This window comes from Clarias gariepinus, unplaced genomic scaffold, assembly GCF_024256425.1.
Source record: "Clarias gariepinus isolate MV-2021 ecotype Netherlands unplaced genomic scaffold, CGAR_prim_01v2 scaffold_30, whole genome shotgun sequence".
NCBI classification, from domain to species: domain Eukaryota; kingdom Metazoa; phylum Chordata; class Actinopteri; order Siluriformes; family Clariidae; genus Clarias; species Clarias gariepinus.
Window position 1 is genome coordinate 671,394 of NW_026520997.1, and position 21,107 is coordinate 692,500.

The 21,107-nt window shown below is 44.0% G+C and overlaps 2 protein-coding genes across 8 annotated transcripts in view; both read right to left on the bottom strand.

The window, feature by feature from the left end:
- Window positions 1-606: 606 nt before the first annotated feature.
- pkdc (protein kinase-like domain containing) lies at window positions 607-3,257 on the bottom strand. The gene is made up of 2 exons (XM_053490691.1): window positions 3,220-3,257; window positions 607-2,993 (listed from the first exon to the last, which is right to left on the bottom strand). The coding sequence occupies exon 2, from the start codon at window positions 2,897-2,899 to the stop codon at window positions 1,925-1,927; it is 975 nt and encodes a 324-aa protein (XP_053346666.1). The 5' UTR covers window positions 2,900-2,993; window positions 3,220-3,257; the 3' UTR covers window positions 607-1,924.
- A 1,237-nt stretch (window positions 3,258-4,494) lies between these two features.
- The window catches only part of cspg5a (chondroitin sulfate proteoglycan 5a), a 20,779-nt gene continuing 4,166 nt past the window's right edge, over window positions 4,495-21,107 (bottom strand). Inside the window, exons 2-6 of one of the 7 annotated variants that reach the window (XM_053490668.1) lie at window positions 16,675-17,593; window positions 13,340-13,528; window positions 10,769-10,847; window positions 8,668-8,724; window positions 4,495-5,756 (exon numbers count right to left, since the gene is read on the bottom strand). In XM_053490668.1, the coding sequence (XP_053346643.1) occupies window positions 5,586-5,756; window positions 8,668-8,724; window positions 10,769-10,847; window positions 13,340-13,528; window positions 16,675-17,593 (1,415 nt within the window). In that variant the 3' untranslated portion in view covers window positions 4,495-5,585. Of the gene's footprint in view, window positions 5,757-8,667; window positions 8,725-10,699; window positions 10,851-13,339; window positions 13,529-16,674; window positions 17,594-21,107 lie in introns of all 7 variants that reach the window. The other 6 variants (XM_053490665.1, XM_053490667.1, XM_053490664.1 and 3 more) reach the window with 6 other exon arrangements.

Genomic DNA, 21,107 nt, shown 5'->3' on the forward strand with positions numbered 1-21,107 from the left:
TTATTTTACACACCACAAACAGGAATAGAACTCAAGCTGAAGTGTTTAAATATATATCAGCAGTAAATATTAGTATTATTAACAGTGTGAACTGATCAGAGAAACAATTCCGATTGAAACAAGAAACTGTGTGTGTGTGTGTGTGTGTGTGTGAGAGAGAGGGAGGGAGATAGGACAGAGAGAAACAGTGTTATTATTATTATTATTATTATTACCCCTGTTTTCAATAGTTTTCACGAGTGTCACTTTATCTTACTGCAGAGTTTTTTTGTGTGTGTGAATTATTATATTACTATTCTATTTTTATTTATCTATTCCTGTTATTTTCTGATGTATTTCTACAATGTCCATATTTTTCATGCCAATAAAGCACCTTTGAATCTTAAATGTGTGTGTGTGTGTGTGTGTGTGTGTGAGAGAGAGAGAGAGAGAGAGAGAGAGAGATTGGCAGAGACACCAGCAGGAGGTTATTATGAAAGTTTAATTTTTCTTTTTGAAAAGAAAATGATCCAGGATAAATATTTTACACCGCTCATGTTTTATTATTAACAGATTTATTTCACTGTGTGTGTGGAGAGACAGGAATAAATATATCACCCCCCCCCCCCCCCCCCCACACACACACACACACACTCACATAGACACACAAAATCAGTGTGTGTAATGCTGTTGGTTTGTGAAAAAATCTTCTGAACATTGAAACTTTAAACATTCCTCATTACACTAATCACTAACACCATTACTGTCCAGCCTCAAAACCCCTGTACACCACACTGTTATTATCATAATAATAATAATCATAATCTGTATTTATGTTTTACAGTGTGGCACAAATAACTGAAATAAATATCAAAATACCGTTAAAAATAAAACATTTAAATACACAAATATTACATCTGGCAGGTCTACACACACACACACACACACACCTTAAATTGTAGTGTGGATAACGTGTTTGTGTGTATCATAGTGTGTGTTTCTGACTCAAAAGTTTCCCACAACCTGGAGGTGTGTGTGTGTGTGTGTGTGTGTGTGTGTGTATAGATTTGTGTTTTTCCCTGTGTGGAACATTGGGTTAGAGGTGAGCTGAGACTCTTAACAGCTTTATTTCACACTGCAGGACGTTTAATCCAGTTTCACTCTCACGTTACTTACACACACACACACACACACACACATATATACATATACAAAGCTCCTGCAGTGACGCGCTGAGGACTTGTGAAGGTGTGTTAAGTCTGATTTGTTCTCGGGTTGCAGTGGTACGTGGACGTCTTGGTGATATACACTCCTTTTCGCTCACACACACACACACACACACACACACACACACACACACACACACACACACTCCTCGTTACTGCTGTGGAGCCGCAGAGCTGCGTGAGACTCGAGCTCACCTGCAACCCTGAGCTCACGGAGACACCGGCTGCGTGAGAAAGCCACGCCCACTTCTGTCCTCATCAGACTCCATCAAAGAGACCTGAAGCACGAGAGTCAGAAGAGAACCGCGCTGAGGGAGAACCGGCTGAGGGAGAACCGCGCTGAGGGAGAACCGGCTGAGGGAGAACCCTGAGGGTCATCTGTTCTGCACCTCAACATCATCGTCAGCTCATGATTTTACTGTCTCTCTCTCTCTCTCTCACTCACACACAATTTAATAAAGTGTTGATTATTATTAAAGAGCAGCATGGAGTAAAGGCATTCTAACAGCTGATTGTAGACCACGCCCCTCACGCACACTCTCAATAAGAATGCACAGTGGAATAGTAGAGTTTGATCAGTGAGAGAGTCTGATGTGAGTTCCAGGTCAGTCTGGTTGAGACTGATGCGAGTCTGGTGTGCACATGAGAAGAGTCTGGTGAGCGTCTGGTGAGAGTCTAACATGAGTCTAATGTGAGTCTGGTGCGAGTCTGAGGCGAGTCTAATGCTTCACACCGTCTGATCTCTCAGACAGCGTCTTCAGCACTTCCTGCGCTAGCTGCTTGCTGTAGCGGGTGATCTTGTGGTGTCCAGGCATCCAGCCGAGGAGAAAGCGGTGGAAGTCGGTCCATGCGAAGGCGAACATGCGTCTCCACTCGTCCTCCAGCTCACTAAAGTTCTTCTTCTCCTTCTCTGGCACTGCACCTTTCAGCTCAGAGAAATAAAAGTCCACATAACCAGAAGCTCTTTTCTCACACTGGCGCTCGTCCAGGCAGCTCCCCAGGAGGTAGATGACGTCCTTCATGCCACAGCCGCCGCCCACATACTGAAAGTCCACTGCGGCCACGCGGGAGCCGTCTGCAGAGAAGCAGAAGTTGGCCAGTTTGGCGTCTCCGTGTACGATGGTTTGAAAGCGGCAGTTGTTCAGGACGGCGTCGATCTCCGCAGCGGCCGCTTTCAGCTTCAGGTCCGTCATGGCCTCCAGCTCATCAGGACGCGTCTCTAAGTGCCAGTACGTCCCCACGGGCCACAGACCGCCTGCAGGAACACCCAGGAACAGTCCGTGGAAGTTAGCCAGCCAGCGCAGACACGCTTTAATCTCGCCGTCCCTCACGCTCGTCCTCCTGTCCGGGAACCCGGCGGCGTCCAGATCCTCCAGCACCATCAGCTGCTCTTCACCGAAAGACTGCGCCGCAAGGCATTCTGGGATACGGCAGCGCTCGTTGGTGCTGTAGTTTTTGTACCAGTGTGTCTCCACCTGATAGGACCGGACCTTGCGGCGGTGAGAGACGTCGCTGTGACGGGACCCGGCAGGAAACATGACGTGCTTGACGACGACCGAGGTGCGCTCGCAGCCCTGCAGGTGGACACGCAGGATCTGACCGTAACCGCTCCACAGCGTCTGGATCTTACGGCCGAGACGCAGACGCTCCGCAGACGTGGCCTGGAGGATCAGATCCTGATGTTCCTGCTTCATGCTGATAGGAAAGACAAGGACGTCCTTCACCAGGAGAACGAGGTGTTCCTGATCCAACCACGAGATTTACTGCAAGCTCTCTCCTGAAAACACACTTACACCAGGGAACATCGCAAATAAATAAAAATAAAATCAAGGCATCTTTACCACAATTACAAAGAAATGTAATTAAATCTTAAGACTTTATACAACAAGTACAACCAGAAGATTAGGTACACATTCTCAAATAAACATTTGAGGTAATTATAACATGAACTTAAACACTGAAATAAAAGTTAATATAATAAAATAAACTATAATATCATATAAACGCGACCCACCGACTGCTGTTATAAACATTACACTCAATGAATCTAAGAAACGCTTCCGGTGTTGTATCCTATCCTGAACTTCTCATATTCTGCATCCCGGCTGCTTCCTGTCGCCACCTCATTGGATGATTCGGAGAGGGGGCGGGGACACGGAAAGGTCCTGGAAAAGCTATAGGTGTCCGTGTAAATGCCTGACCTCCGAGTGGTGCGTTTGTGTAAAATAAATAAATAAATAAATAAAACAAAAATAATAATAATAATAATAATAAAATAAAGAATTAAAGTGACATTTTATTTATTCTATCTGAGAATTTAGTATTCGACTGTTTTTTATTTATTCTATCTGAGAATTTTGTATTCGACTGTTTATGAAGCTCTAACTGATAGCACGGCGGCTAACTAAAACAAATCTAAATCCACAACGACCTCGAAACAATTAATCTTCAATATAGTTTTATTGACCTTATTTAATCATCGCGTAATTAAACTCAAATATAAATAATCAATATTTTAATATCTTCTCTTTTGCCGCCTTATTTTTAAACTGGCACATCAGAGGAGCCTTTACAGGCGGGGGTGCAGGATTCGGCGCCACACAGGATTTCTACACACACCTCGCGGGAAATGCAGCTTATTCAACAAAACCCAGAATCCCGTTTCTGTGCGTTTTAAAGATTAATCTGTTTTTAACAATGAAATTGTACTCAGTGTCCACTGCTAACGCACAGCACAGGGACAATCTGTGGGACAGGACAGAGCTCGGGAAGTTCAGAGTGCAGTTCAGAGTTCATCAGTGCAGGGTAATAGGTAAATGTGTGTGTGTGTGTGTGAGAGAGAGAGAGAGAGTCTAATGAAGCGTGTCCAATTCTGTCTCTCCCTTAAACGTGTTAACGTGTAACTGTAATTTAACTGTGATCCTGTGCTGCCCTCTCGCGGATCAGCTCTGAACTGCAGAAGAACGTCACAATGGGGAAGAGTAAAAGAGTGAGAGATGGAGGGAGGGAGGGATCAGGGAGGAGTGTAAAAAAGAGGGAGTGAGGAAGGAGGAGAGTAAATGGGAGAGGGAGAAAAGAGGAGTATAAAGAGAAATGCCAAATGGAAGTGTATACAAAAGGGAGGGATAAAAGATAAATGTAAAAAAGGGGGTAAAACAGGAGCGAAAAGAAGAGAGGAGGATTAAAGAGTGTAAACAGCAGAGTAAAAAAGAAATGAAGCGATAAAGGATAAGTGTAAAGAAGAGGGGAATAAAAGAGGAGTGTAAAGCACAGACACACTGCGACTCAGTTGTTCATGTTAAAAAGATTTTATTTCAACAAGTGTGTGTTTTTTATTTCTGTTTCCAAAAAAGTACAAAATAAAAACAAGTACATCAAAGGATTAGAAATCACATCAAAGAAACAGAGACACACACTGCGCTTTGATCTTTACATCAATCGGAGCAGTACTGAACTGCTATAAATCTTCTATTTAAACACACACACACACACACACACACACACACACACTGAATTAGTCAGACACTGAACACCGAGCGAGTCATCTCTCTAGCACAACACTTTACACTTTAAAACTCATACACGGTTAATCTTAGTTTATTCTTTATACAAAATACACCGACGCATGCCAGAAATCAGGGTGTGTGTGTGTGTGTGTGTGTGTGTGTGTGTGTGAAGTGATTGGCGATTAATGAATGATTCAGTTCTTTTGAACATCTCTTTAAACTTTATAAATGATTTGTTTTGGCCTAATGACTCTTTTAAGTGAATCAGATGAATCAATTCACAAGCACCAGGAGCAGGAGACTAGTGAGCTGTCTGAGCCGTGTTTATCTCGAACCAACTTTTCACTTAAACATGTTTGAGATGTTTGTTTTTATTCTCACAGCTCACAGTCCTTCATTTCTCACTCACAAATCAAAGGCAGTGAATCGTGGCTACTTCATGAATCAAAATCGATTCTTATGATTCTTCTCCAAGAGAATGTATCTATAAATAATGAACCTGTATTTTATTGTTTGTGATTTATTTTGTCTTCCTGTTTGTTGTCGCACGTCACGTGTAGGATCGTCGTCCTGATGCGTCACTGAACAGCCAAAATCAATCAAATGAATCGTGAGTTTGATTCACTCAAACAAGCCATTCAAAAAATCGAATCAGTCAATTGAATCATATTGCCTATCACTGTTGTGTGTGTGTGTGTGTGTGTGTATGTGTGTGTGCGTGTGAAGGTCAAGGCAAAAGTGGGCAAACAGGCTAAGAAAAGGGGCGGGACTAGAGGTGAACTTTCATTGGGTGTCAGAGTGAGTGGGCGGGATTATAGACGTTGTGGTTGCGAAGGTGGAGGTGGATCTGTGTGGTTTGCCGTCGCTTTTCCCTCTACATCATGTTGTTCTGGAGCGAGTTCACCTCCGAGGAGTTCTCCTCACCCAGAACCTTGTGGTTCTCGTGTTTTGGAGTGAGTGAGTTCTGGATGTTCAGAGACTCGTCCTCTTTGGGGGGAGGAGACTTCACCGCGTCCTCCAGCTTATTCTGGGAGTTAGGATCGTCCTAAAGAGTAAAGAGGACAATGATCAGGCTGTAACAGTGAGAACGTCGAGCACATCTGTCTCCTCTGCCGACTAGACCTGTGCCAGATTTACACTTTTATATACCAGAGTTTCTCGCGGCGTCTCACGCCAGATTTGAAACTAAATTTGGCCAGAAAAAATGAAAGCATTAAATACAAATGCTGTAACAGCCTGCAAATCTGTGCCAGAGGGCCAACGGGTCACATGACTGGATACTTTTCTTCAATAAACACGAATAAGCCCCGCCTACTAGTGCAGAATTACAAACTAAAACAGATGTTGCGTATCCTGTGGGCGGAGTTTCTGCGACCTGTATATCTAATGTAGATTAGATCAAAGAATTTCATTAAAGTTCTGAATTCTAAAGATCAAGGGGTGTAAATGTTAAATTGTTAGTTACCATGGCAACAAGCAATAACACGACTTTGATCTAGGCTGTGCTAATCGGCCCCTGCTAAAGTAACGGCATGGATTTACGCTAATGTCACCGGAGTCGAAACCATAGCGACAGACTTAAAAGTGAGTCGTAAACATCAGGTGTAAGCGTGAGGGAGTGAGACGTGTACAGCAGCGTGTTCAAGCGGAATCGTTTCCCATATCAGGAGCGTCGGCACACGTCTAATCCCGACAGCCAGCTCTAAACCTGAGCTTCACCGGCTGTTACTTTAATTCCGACTTCTTACCTGCAGTCTTTTATTAAACAGGTAAAATTTTCAAGACAACGCCCCCTCCTGGTTAAAGAACCTGATGTCCAGGCGTGCGTAGATGGGTGAACATAAAAGATCCACAGCAGCGTTTAGAGGCGTTTCACTGCCACACCTGAGCGTATTGCAGGACGAGCTGATCACGGCATGAAACACAGGAAGTGCAGTAACGTGTGTGTGTCTGTGTTTTAGCGCTGTATGGATAGAGGGGGTTCTAATTCATTAGCAAGCATATTTACACCAACGTCATGCACACATGCAGCGTTCCTGTGATCCATACAGCCGCCAGAGAAACACAACACACGCGCGGTTACGGTGTTTTACTGCACAAGGAACATCGACAGATCTGGATTTATTAATAATTCTGGATTTGTTAATCTCACATTCTTCGTCTGCTGAATTGAGTTAAAGCTCCTCTGCAATACGGAAAAAACTCTTTGTGGAATAACCATCATATAAAAGTTGTAGTGTTGGTACTGTGCGTGTGTTTGCAGGGTGTTACCCATAATGCACATGAGTAGCTCAGATGAGGTTTACTTCTGCTAATCTCTATCCCTGGGGCAGTGGGGCCCAATCGGTTAAGGCTATTAGTTACTGAGTTATTGATCAGAAGGTCAGGGGTTCGAGCCCCAGCAGTGCGGAGGTCTTGAGCACAGCCCTTAACTCTATCTGCTCTAGGGGGCGCTGTATCCTGACTGATCCTGCACTCCGACTCCCGCTTCCTAACCGGTGAAATGTGAAAAACATCATTTTACTGTGCTGTAAGCTACACGTGACAAATAATTAAATCTCTCTCATGCTAGCAGGTAATTCGCTCAGATTAATATTCAGATGCACGTTAAAGTTATACATGCGTTCTTACTGACTGTGAGGTTTCTCCGGTTTTATTAAACACAGGGCGTTTGTATTTCTCCCCTCGCTGTAATGGGACACTAGATGGTGAGCTCAGGCAGGACCATGGAAGAGCAAGGATTAAAACATGTTGTTGTAGAAAACGTGCACATGTTCAGGGAGGTTTGGGGATTAATGAGGTTTTTCTGCAGCAGATAGCGTTCCAGTAGAGAAACTACTGAAGAACCCTTAAGCACTGGAGACACTTTGAGTCCTGCTGTGTATTTAAAGCGTTTTTTTTTACTAATAAAATATATATCGTACTTTTGGCGAGTGTGCAGCGGGACTGGAACACAGCGCAGGTGTCTGACGGGACAGCACTGAGACGCTGAGGAGAAACAGACAGATCTCCGAAGCTTCGACATCCTCAGGAATTACTGACTGATTGTGATTGGTACAAAAGCGCACTCGCTGTTCTCACAGCTCCGTCATGGTTAAAAAACAGAATGAAGTGTTATAAAGTGCAACGTTGCAAACTAAGTCCACGTATCTCATAACGAGGAGGGGATCTCACTTTACAAACTGTTTTATATATAAAACTGATAATAATGAGATGTTAATCTTGTAATTATGAGATAAACTCATAATAATTAAGTGTAATGATGAGATTGCTGTAGAACTGATATTTTTATGTAATTTACCCTCTCTTTTTCCTTTAACATCCATATACAGTGTGTGTGTGTGTGTGTGTGTGTGTGTGTGTGTGTGTGTGTGAGGCTGTGTATCTGAGCTGACGGCTCTAAAGAGGGTCAGAGCTGCTTCCTGTCCTCAGAGACTCGTCTCCATTCATGGTGTACATTTCATTTCATTTACACGACCCTGTCTCTCTCTCTCTCTCTCTCTCTCTCCACTGATGAGCTCCGGGAGGATTACAGGAGGAAATAAATATCGATTTGTGCATCTTAGCCTGTCTGAAGGTCAGAACGTTTAGACCCGGGTGTGTAAACTTTTTCACTGAGGAGCAGACGGAGGGAAATATACGGAGTCACGGGCCGAGGCTCAGGTCGTAAACCTTCATCACAGCTTTAGTACATCAGTGTCGCTGGCTTCCCTTTACACTCACTAACAGAACTGTGGAGATAAGGGTGATACACACCTCACCCCTGACTGTAAGTCTCTGTCTGTCTGCCTGTCCGTCAACTGACGTCTTCACTGTAAAAATGTTCATGTTCATGTTCCTTTCTCATCATGAGACTCGGAGTGGACGACTGTGAGAGAACAGCTAGTGTTGAACAGCTAGCCGCGGGGGCGGGGCTTCTAGGGTGGGACTTTGTTGGACTGGGGGCGGAGTCTTACCTCACAGCTCGGCTCCTCTTTGGTCTTACACTCCCAGGTGTATCTGCTCATCGTTTTCTAAAGGGGGCGGGGCAGAATATTATACACCTTATATACTTGTTCAGCCAGGGAGAGACAGAGACAAAGAGACAGAGAGACATGAGAGAGAGAAAGAAAGAGACAGAGAGAAAGAGGAAAAAGAGAGAGACATCCTTTTTTGTCCCAGTTTAGCAGGGGCGGAGCTTGTATTAAATTTTCCTCATCCAATCACCAGCTTGACATCACCATAACATTTTTTATCCGTTGCATAACATTAAATACAGCAAATAACAGAAATTAGACATTAAGTTCGCTAACACTATGCTAACACTACTGCATAATTATGGCTTTCAGTGGTGTTTTACACTAAAGACGAGGGAAAGGACCAGTTATTGATGATGTCATAGGATTGGCTCGACAAGTGGAAGCAAGGCTCCGCCTCTTGTCTACCCGGGACTGTCTGTCAGGATGTGCAAAAGATTTAGAAGACCAGAGAGAGAGAGAAAGAGAGACAGTAGGACTCGTGCTTTAGCTCTTGTCCTGTAACAGCGAGACAGCTTCAGGATGACATTAAGACGACAGATCAGTCACACTGGACAACCTCTAGCGCTAGCTTGTGCTACCCTTGTTCTACACGACCAGGTTCCTTATGTTAAATGAAAACAGAAGAGATAGGAGAGAGCAGATGAGTGTGCTAAGCTAGCTGCTGGTTATATTTTAGTGCTTAAATGGACATTTTTGCTTAGCTGTCCTGTGGTAATACTGTGTGCTGTTTAGTCGCTGTTAACATGCTAGCATAATACGCTAATGTTACATACACATAGCAGTACAGAAGGAGCAAGAGGGAAAAGGAAATGTCCAGTCATGGTCATGGTTATCCCACAAAAGAGAAAGATGTTAGCTTGGTTAGCTTTGCTAGCTTAGTCAGCTCTATTTCTATCCAAGCATGTTAGCCTAGCATCTGATCCCGTTGCATCGCTGATGTTTATCCTGTTTGTTTATGTCCCATCTGTTCCTTCAGGTAAAGAGAAAATTTAAAGAACCCAAAAAAACTCCTCCACCATTCATTCACCCATCCATCATAAACAGGATAAACAAATAAACAACAGAAATACACATAAATAAACATTAATGCAATGCAGCGTACGAGCGGCGGTAGCAGCAGCAGCAGCAGCAGCAGGGATGTGTGCAGCCTCTAGAGGGCACAGGTGAGCGACACTGCATGCAGTAATGCAGAAAGGTGGTGGGAGAGAGGTGGAGAGAAGAGAGGTGCAGGGGGTGTTTACTTTGGTAGAGGCGGGAGTGTAATATCTCCATATATTTATTTATATATTGTAATAATGAGAGAGGGTGGGGTTATTATAATCACCTGAAGGGTGCCATGTTGTTAGTGTGGTTATTTTGGGGGGGGGGGGGGGGGGGGCAATTATTGTCGAGGGGTTCTTCGTGTTTTAGTTTGTGTGTGTGTGTGTGTGGGGGGGGGGTTACTGTAAAAATAACTATTTTTCTATTTTGTGTGTGTGTGTGTGTGTGTGTGTGTGTGTGTGTGGAGATCTGCCTCCACATTAATTCCTTATGTGGAGATGGAGACTGAATGTTGTCTCACACACACACACACACACACAGAATGGAGTCAGTAAATCTGGTCAGTGACACTCGAGTACGGCGTCAATGATGACTGAAACTGAGACGGAAGAAAATGTGTGTGTGTGTGTGTGTGTGTGTGTCGGGGGGGGGTTATTGAGTTGGTGTATCCGTGGTAACAGAAGAGAGAGCAAAGATTTTTCCCCGGTAACCGTGTTGCTATGGCAGCAGCTGTTGCCCAGGTAACCATGCATATGATGATGCCGCAGAGCAAAGAGAAATAAAATCACTCTGTGCGTTTTTGTTCCCACCTCCACCATTTTTCTCAACCCCGCCCTCGGAGCATTCCATGCAGAGAGGAGTGAGAGATGGATGGATGGATGGATGAATGGAAAAAGAGAGAGAGAGAGAGAGACAAGAACAACGTTACCTGACAGATAATGTTATCATAGTAAGCCAAAGCACGAGCATGAGGAGGAGAGTCGCACAGTTTCCTTACGTTTGGGTTGGAGCCCTCAGCGATGGTGGACAGAGAGAAATTATCATTGTGCTGCTCCGACGATGGACGGTACTTACTGCTGCTGGATGAGGGAGAGGGGAAGAGATGGAGGAAAGAGATAGAGGGAGATAGTAATGTGATACAGGATGTGGAGGAGAGATAAATATATACGTTTGAATCTGTTCGGGTAATTGATTCATTCAGTGGTCAGGTTTTGTCTCCATGTGAGATCTGATTACTTTACTGTCGAATCCCAACACCAGTCAGCTCACACTCTGCTAAATACCTGCTGTTTAAGAACAAACAATACTCTCCAGCACCGAGCCTGTATCAGAGACACGTGAACCGCCATCATCACCAAATGATTCACTGATTCAAATACTGACATAAATATGATTCCTCACTCTCTGAGGTGTACGAGGGGCTGAGAGACGAAGAGCATGAACACTGAGCACTGATTCAAACCCTGTGACTCTCTGAGAGTGTGTGAGACAGAGAGAGAGTAAGTGAGACAGAGAGAGCGTGAGACAGAGAGAAAGACAGAGAGAGTGAGTGAGGCAGAGAGAGAGAGAGTGAGACAGAGAGAGTGAGACAGAGAGAGCGTGAGAGACAGGGAGACAGAGAGAGTGAGACAGAGAGAAAGACAGAGAGAGTGAGTGAGACAGAGAGAGAGAGTGAGACAGAGAGAGTGAGACAGAGAGACAAAGAGATTGAGACAGAGAGAGTGAGACAGAGAGAGAGTGTGAGACAGAGAGAGCGTGAGACAGAGAGAGAGAGACAGAGAGCGTGAGACAGAGAGAGAGCGTGAGACAGAGAGAGCGTGAGACAGAGAGAGAGAGACAGAGAGAGTGAGACAGAGAGAGAGTGTGAGACAGAGAGAGCGTGAGACAGAGAGAGAGTGTGAGACAGAAAGAGAGAGTGTGAGACAGAGAGAGAGCGTGAGACAGAGAGAGTGAGACAGAGAGAGAGTGTGAGACAGAGAGAGAGTGTGAGACAGAGACAGTGAACCTGTGTTTTGACTCAAGTGATTCAGAAGTCAGTTGTATAAACGACTCACACACACACACACACACACACACACACACACACACACACACTGTGCTAAGGAGGAGAAAAAACATTTGTTGCTATAAATGTGTTATTTATAAATTTGTTATTGACCCGATTGACATGAATATTCCTACATGTGTAAACATATTAATGATCAGATATAAATATTAATGAGTGGTCCTGATTAATAATCCACTGCTTGGTGTGATTCGGCCGTAACGAGCACAGCAGATGGACGAGTGGGCGAGTGACAGAGCTCTCTCTCTCTCTCTCTCCTCTTTTTGTTCCTCCTATCACTTCTCTTCTCGTGTCTTTCAATTTACATCCCTTTCTCTTTTTCATCTTTCTAATTCCTTTTTGTTCCTTTTCTTTCCTCTCTAGTTTTATCTCTTATCTTTCTGCCTCTCTCTGCTCATGATCTTCTCATCCCTCTCCTCTACTCCTCCTCTTATTTCCTCTTCTTTATTATCCTTCTTGGTTTCTCTTTCTACAACTTTTCCTGTTTTTTTTTTTATTTTATTTTTTTTTATTTTTTCCCGATTTCCCCCCTAATTTAGTTGTGTCCAATTCCTCCCCGTCACTAGGGGGCTCCACATTAAGGCTACTACTACCACTCAGCCGATGGGCGAAGACTATCAAGTGTTTCCTCCGAACCATGTGATGCCAGCCAACCGCATCTTTTCAAACTGCTCGCTCATGCACCGTTAGGGGCGGAGTCACGCACTCGGAGAAAAGCGCTAGCCGCTCCTTCCGCGTGCGTGAGCTCACAGACGCCCCTGATTGGCTGTAGAGTCGTGATTAATGTGGGAGCACAAAGTACCTCTCATCCCTCCCCCCTGAGAGAGCTCGGCCAATCAGCTCTCTCTAGACCTCCAGCTGCGAGAGGTTACAGCATCACCCGGGGTTCGTCTCTTTTTCTTCTTTTCTATTCTTCTTTTTTCTCCTTCTGATCTCCTGAACACTCATTCCTCTTTCCATTCTTCCTCATCCCATCTCTCATTCCTTCTCTTCTCTTATTTTCATTCTTCTTTTTTGCCGTATTATCTTTTCTTCCTCTCTGTGCTCCTTCCTTTCTTTCTTCTTTTCCTCTCACTTTGTTTTTTCTCCTCTCCTCTCATCTATTTATCAACCTCTCCTCTTTCTTACTATAATAATTTCTACTCCATTTCCTTCTTCATCTCACTCTGTTACTCTCACCTCCCTACATCTCACTGTCTCCATGGTAACTATCCTTGCTTCCACTCTTTTGTTCCCCTCTCTCCATCCCTCCATCCTCCATCTTCCCTGCGCTCTAGTGCACTCGGCAGTAAGTAGGTCACTTCATCACTTCATCCCTACACTGACCTGCTTACGGCTGCATCTGCGCAGAGACATCTCTCAGGAGCATTGCTGTTAGCGCTAAATGCTAGCTCGCTACACTAACCACTGTGCTGTCATTATGCCAAAGTCTTTAAAAAGCGTAAATCTGGCAGTATGGGATGGTCTGACCCCCTGTGACCTCTGACCCTCGGCCAGGCTCACCTGCGCTTGCGTAGTTTGTTGTTCTCGGTCTTGAGCACGTGCAGTTTCTTGGCGAAGCAGACGATGATCATGAAGAGCAGGAGCACGGTGAGCGCTGAGGCCCCGATGGCGATGCACATGACCTGGAACTCGGTGATGACGGACTCGCAGCGTGCGCCTTTGTGCCACACGTAGTCCTGAATGTTACACCTGAGCACAAAACACGACATGCGAAGTGAAAGGAATAAAACAACACCAGGGGTGTAGAAATCGATCTGTAGCGTCCCTGAGCTCTGTGTATTCCAGAGATACAGAGGTAGCAGGAGTCACAGGTGATGCAGGTACACCTGTAGTCTAGACTCTGACGTCTCTCAGCAGACAGTTTCGACCTAGACTCCCATTTACGGTTCGTCTTGTTTAGTTTTTTTTCCAGAACTTATTAATTTTTTTTCCTACAGTGCAACTCTTCTGGCTTCTTGGCTCCTTGTTAACAAAAACCAAACATCATGACACACGTTATAATTATTGTGAGCTGAGATTTTTGAGATGTTCCTCGGACGGCGATCTGAAACATGAACATCTCTGACATTTCACTTTCATAAACAGCTCAATGCCACAACCATAAAAGGCTTGAGAGCTTGTGTGTGTGTCTGAGTGTGTGTCTGTGGATCATCAACTTAGAAAACCAAAAGAACACATACACACACACACACACACACACACACAGACATACACACACATACACACACCTGCGCACTCCCTCTCTGCCTTGCCCCTAGTTTATTCTTGCTGGTACCAAATGATTCTTTTGCAGTGGGAACAGGGGGAACGGTTCCAGCTGGGACATGGTTCAGATCCAGAACCCGCGAGCGTCTGATCTCAGGAAGAGCTCTGATTCGTCTAAAATCGTCCACAGAGGGTCACGTGACTGTAACGACGGCAGCACGCTTTTCTTTATCTGCAGCAGACGGACAAATTCAGTTCTGGATGATTTTTATTTTGTTACCCTGGTTACCTGTGTCATTAGAGGAACACACACACACACACACACACACACTCTTTCTCTCTTTAGCTCGTCTGTACGCTGGCTCACAGCACTGAATGTGACTCACTCTCTCTTTTTCTCTCTTTCATTCCTGAACACTGTTGTTTCTTTTCCACGTCCCTGAAGCTGATCTGCATGTCAATGGAAGAAAAGAGTGGAAGGAACACCGCGCACATGCACGAGTGAAGCACAAAAGCGATTGACATTTACAGAAGATGGTGATGATTGCCTAAACGATGTGCCTCTGATATGGTCTGGGGAGGGGGGCATTTAATTATGTCACTCTCATGGTTTGCATTTCTTCTAACTGATGGCCTTTATTGCCTTTATTGTGGCGTCAGGATTTAGCCTGACTCCGCCCCTATCCTCAGGGAAACCACCTGTATTTGAGGCTCAGAGCCGCGTACGTTAAAGAACTCAGCGAGTATTCAGAGGAAAGAAACTCGACTTCTAATACATCAAGGACACAAACGGACAGATGCGACCTTCAGAAGGTCACGATTACATCCACGTGCCGGATCGCTGCACGCAGTCTCAGCGTGACAAGGATGACAGGAACATGAACAGGGGGTCTAATACACGGCACGAGGAGTCATGACACGACTGTGGAGCGCCGTCTAAACCGCTAATCCATAGAGATGACTGTTTTACTGATAAGACTTATTTATCTGACGTAAATAAGCGACGTATAATGAGCTGGTGAGGTTTAGCGCTACTGGTTAAACTTAAAAATAATAATAAACCAAGTCTGTAGCCTGGCGTCTGGATGGTACAGTACATTAGGAGTGATTCAGATGCTAATATAGCATATGATTTGTATATTTATGAACTCATTGGAGTTTTAAACATCTTGAGCTTATTATCAGAATTAGCCATGTGGAGCTATGTATAGGAGAGAGCATGACTGAGTGATGAATAAAAAAAAAACAGATCCATTTATTCACATCTATCCGTCCTTCACATTTAGCTGAATCTAACCCTGGCATGCTTGAGTTTGTAACCAGAGCCCAGATGCTTAAAAGCTGACTTTTCTCTCGTAACCAGGACTGAGTGCAGAACCGAAAACAAAAACAAACTCATGAAGTTTATCTGCAGCTCAGTCTGCACGCCGCTCACAAACGGCTCTGGCAGCGAGGATAAGTTTCCTAATAAACTTTCCCTATAAAGCATTCAGCAAAACATTTGGATACTTTATTCTGTCCATGGCAACACCAGTCGGGCCCTCCAGCAAGCCCACACTCGTAGCGACCTCTCGGACTACACGAGACGGCTGATCTTGCCTCGTCTTATACATATCTTTGCTTGAGTTAGGAGTTAGGAGGTTTCCTCGGGTCACGCAGCCTTTTCAGCAACATGTTGCCTAATCTCGAGTCAGCCTGGAGTTTCCACCTCCAAAAAACATTCCAGTCCCATAAACCTGCTTTTCTGGAACCAATGAACCAGTGACATCAGGAACCAGTGGGTGGGGCAGCACTCGCATTTAAGATTTGGCAAAAGAAAACCCGAAAGCCTGAGACGGATTGGGATCGAGTTTCAGGCCAGATGGAGCGAGTTAAGTTGAGTGTACACTAGACAACTTTTTTTTTACAGATTTACAGAATAGCTGGACCGCACACGTTACATCACTCTGATCACTCCTCATCCGGTGTGCAGGATGTATCATTGTACTCACTTCACACACTACACCATTGCTAATCGCATATGAGTGTGTCAGATTCACAAATGTCCCTGCTTTTCAATAAAATAAATTTGAGCTGTTTAGCAGGACCAGAAGAAAAAGAAACAAAAGCAGAATGTGGAGAAGTGAGAGGTTAGATAGAAGCCTGGAGTGAGGATGGTCTGCTCAAGCTAATGAGATGAAGAGTGAAAATAATATCTGAGGCTTGGGAGAAGCCTTAAGGGTAAACCCTAGGCTCAATCTTCTTCCTACGCAGTGTTCCATCTTTGCCTTTTTTTATTGTTGATGATGTTTCTGAACTCAGTCCCCACTGCTCCCACCAAAAAGTTCTACCTAAACAAATTTACACCTAGTGCCAATTTAGAGTCATTTATCCACCTAACAGCCTGTAACCTGAGCTCAGACCCAAACCCCAGACTCTGGTGTTAATGAGCTCCATTCGCTAATGCAGTGATGTGGGTGGTAGCATCAGGACAACGCCAATAAGGTCAATCTGAAAAACTACCACAATCTATCACAAACCCAAATGCCTCGGGGACATTCTGGTCTCAAGTTTGGGTCTCATCTGGGTAACAATTTAGGAATTTTCGTCTGAAAGACACGTGTGTGTGATTTTGAGTGTGCTTTGCTTACCTGCAGAAGACTCCAGTTCCATCTAGCACAAAGCACTGGCCCCCGTTTAAACAATAATTTGGCATCATATCACACTTAGACTTGCAGGTCCCGTTAACGAGCACGGAGCCTACACGACAATCGGCACTGCTGCTCTTGCCCAATTTGTTATGGTTAATAGGTGGTTCTTTCTCACGAGCAGGAATAAAAGGTTTTGGGACGTGAGGGTGGAAGTTCCTCGGTGGAGGTGGTGGAGGCGTGGTGCTCAGCTCATCAAAGTTCTTATCAGGTTTGGTGGTGTCTTCTTCCTCTTCTGATGTAGGAGCAACTGTTTGGTCATACGGAGAGAGGTCATCGTAATTGTTGGTCATCGCCCAAGCGGTAGGTTCGCGACCCTTAAGCTCATGCGCGGTAGGAGAAGGAGTGGCGAGCTCATTGACACGGGATCTGGTATCAAAGAAATCCACCACAGGGAGGTCTGTATGGACTGGTGAATCAGAAGGAAATGGGGTCAGTGTAGTCGGAGGCTCCTGTGGGTCCGGGTCCGAATCTTGATTTAGGTCCAAATCCAACACCGCAGACTCCATTTTCTCCTCAGTGTCATGCGAGGGACTCTTAGAGGATGCGCTTGGAAAAGGTTCCTTTATCGTCACTTCAGGCAGGAGATGGTCCTTCTCGGCGGAATCAAGGCTGATGTTTACGTCCTCAGTCGTCACCTGTTTAAAGGACAGAGTAGAAGTCGGAGGATGGTCGTCTTCCTGAAGTCCGCTTCCGAGCTCTCCTCCATCCCTGGGCTTGCGTCCAGATCGCAGGATGAGGAACATGTTGCTGACTGGTTTGGACAGCTCGTCATCCAGCTTTGGCCCGTCACTTTCCACAGACACGGAGGTTGTGTTTGGAGGGCTTGCTGACTCGGTCATGTTCCCCAACACAGAGTTCGCTGTGGAGGAGAAAAAAGTGGAGGTTAGTCACGGAACGCAACTCTGGAGAATTAACATCATTTAAATGAGATCATATTAACTTCTGCAACATGTGACGAGCAGAAGTTAACATTATAGATACGTGTAAACTCTTGAGATGTGCACTGCACGGTAAAAATTACTTCAGCAGTGGAGATGACAAAAAGCCAAGATTTCAGGGACAGCAACAAGCAGCGAGTCTTAATGGAGTTTGTTAACAATGTGTAAATCCCTGTAGAACTTAAACACACATAAGGGGAGTCTGCTGTCACCCTGTAGATATTCTGGTGTAATGAAGGCATCACGGTTCAGTCATCCAGCAGACTCTCCTGTTAAACACATTGTCTAAAGCCGCACCATACTGACGTCCAAAAATTTTTTGTGTGTGTGTGTTTGTGTGTGTCTAGTCAGTGTCACTCACGCTATCGGCTCACACTTCAGCCTTTTCTGACAGCCCTGATAAACCGTAAGCGTCTGAATCAGGAATGGGTCGTCTCATCTTACTCCTTTAAATTAAACTCAGATGAAGAGCGTGACAGCAGGAAGTCTCCAAAATGACACAAAATAAAAAATATAAACGTCCAGACGCTTTCGCTCTGGGTTTCATTACGGACCATGAATTGTGGCTGTAATATTTCACTGACACATCTAATAAAATGAGATCTCTGAGGATTTGACTCCAGCGTGCCTTTATTACTCCTCACTCAGGCTAATTAACTCGGCGAGAAGCGTATGCTAATGGCCATGTTATGAGGAAATGAGCTGTGACTAACTGAGAGGAGATAAAGGAGAAGAATAAAACCTGAACTAATTATTTAATGTTTTATTTACAAGACCTGAGACCTGAGTTTTATCTGTGTGAAGTCCTCACATCGCTTGTAGAGACATATTGGTTTGTAGTTTTTCACCAAAGCTACGAGGCTAATATAGCTAACAAGTCGACAAGAGTTTACAGCCCCTGGTTTGGGTTAGTGGTGTCACTTTACAGATTCAGATGATTTGGCTCTCTATGTGAGACCTGAGCCACACCTGACCTACGTGCTTATATTGTTTCCTTATCAGCTTTTACCAGCAGCATCACGGCGGCTGTTTTCAAACGATACACGACATCATAAAAATTCCAATAACCTCAGATTTAACAGGAAAATCAGATCTGAGGGTTTAAATAGTGTTGACTGTTGGTGGATGTTATTTTTTAAAGTAACTAATTACATTACAAAATTACTGCCTTTAAAAAGTAATCAGTTACATTACAGCGTTACTTTCTGATAAAATTAACTATTTAGAGTACTTTTCCACTGCAAAAAATAAAAACTCCTTAGTGATTCTTCATGCATGTTGTTTTAGTCAAGACCTTTATAATTATTGTACCATCATCACTCAGTGAAGTTTCATTATCTTTCCATACGTCGGTCCTCGTGTAGTCAAGCAGCGTAGGTCAGATAGGGGTATAACAGCATGAATGACGGGGAGGGGGGGGGTATCGGGGGTGGGGCTTGTATGACGGCATAACGCGTTAAATTACTCATTACATCAAAAAAGTAAAGCAAGTACTCTAATGTGTTACTTTGTAACTATGTAACGCGATACACCCAACATTGCAAATGACCATACACATCCTCATGTGATAGTCTAATCTAGGGATGACACGATATCCAATCTGTCAGAAACACACAATCTGCTGGTGAGGCCCTTAACAAACAAAGACAAAAACAGGAAATCACATAGAAATAAAAACAACAACAACATCAGTGAAACCTTGGATTACAAGCATAATTCGTTCTGGAAGTGGGCTTGTATTCCAAAACACTCATAAACCAAATTAAATTTTCCCATAAGAAATAATAGGAACTCAAATTATTCGTTCTACAGCCCCCCAAAAATAAATACATAAAAAGAATTAATACAAAATATAAAGTAAAACTAAAACAAATTAACCTGCACTTTATCTTTAAAAAAAAAAGGAAAAAGTGTTTTTGTTTATGTGCGCATGCGCTGTGTGTGTGTGTGTGTGTGAAGCCCCTCCGCCCCGAGAGAGAGTGTGTAAACTGGCACGGTGTCAAATTACGCTTGCACACACACATAAGATAGGCTGAGGGAGAAAATTGATCTTTAACCTCTCTAATGAGACTTTCTTTTGCTTTACACTTGCGCACACACGTGTTATAAGTAACAGTACACACGTGCTGTACACACACACACACACACACACACACACATTGTCAACCTGTTGTAGTAAACAGTACATGTATGCACGGATGTTGATTATACCCGTGAGAGACGCACACTAAGACCCAGCAGGGGAGACGATTACCCACAATTCCGCAGCACAAGAGAGAAGAAAAACTGTTGACTCAGTTGTGATCATGTGACGCTCGGCGTCAAAACAAGAAGCACATGAGTGATACATGATACTTGGTGCTCGTAAACCAAGACATGTTCGTTTTTTAAGTCAAAATTTATAAAAAATCTTTGCACGTCATGCGGAACACTCGCAAACCGCGTTACTCGCAATCCGAGGTTTCACTGTAATAATAAACCACTCACTCATCACTAGCATTAGCCTCTAATGCTACACCCATAAGGCCCCACCCATAAGGGGTGTGGCCTAAAGTCTAAAGGAGGGGCTTGTACAATAAATTAGGAGTGATTCAGGTGATTATGGTTATTATTATCTCTCTTTTCTCATGCTAATGTTCAGCTAATGCTAATATACACTACACATTAATCAGGATTTATAACCTAAAGTCATACATAACAGTCCTGCTTTTAAATTTGTAATATTACATGTAAATTGAGATTAAAATATAAAAATGTGAGCTACCGATCGTGGAGCTACAGCGCATCCAACCTGCTCACGATATTATCACAAGACCCTCAGTACAGATTTGATTTATATTATGATTTGTTAATATAAACTTCCGAATAGGATGCTGTGATGCATTACAATGTTCCACCCGTTCCACCTCCACCTATGGGATTATAGAGGAACTGCAACATTTTACTACTTCAAATGCAGACATATCTCAATAAAAAAATCTATTCTTAAAAAATGAATGATGGCGTCAGCGTGGTGATACATGAATCAGTGAATCGACTTTGTCCCATCTCTCAACACACTGCTGTTCACTTTTACAGTCCTGGTGAAAAGCTGTTTTGTGTCACCGTGCACTGAACTGTATATGATTTAAAGGAGAAAAGGACTTGACTTTCGTTTCAGGAAGCGACTTTGTTCCTATTCTGAGTGAAAATGCTGCAAGTTAATAAGATGCTCCTGATTTAGCCTCAATTTTGCTAAACCAAGTTCTTCACTAGAGCTTTAACTGTTCATTTATCGATTTATAACCACTTACTGGAAATATTTTAGGAACTGTGATGTCACCTCCTGCACGCATGAATATTTATCGAAAAAGCTCTATAGTGAGTTTAGCAGGCAGCTCAGGATCCACCATCTCACTCCTCCGCTCTAATTCAGCGACCGAACACAAAGGCCTG

Coding starts and splice junctions, on each gene's coding strand:
- pkdc (XM_053490691.1), bottom strand. CDS start 2,899: ATGAAGCAGGAACATCAGGATCTGATCCTCCAGGCCACGTCTGCGGAG.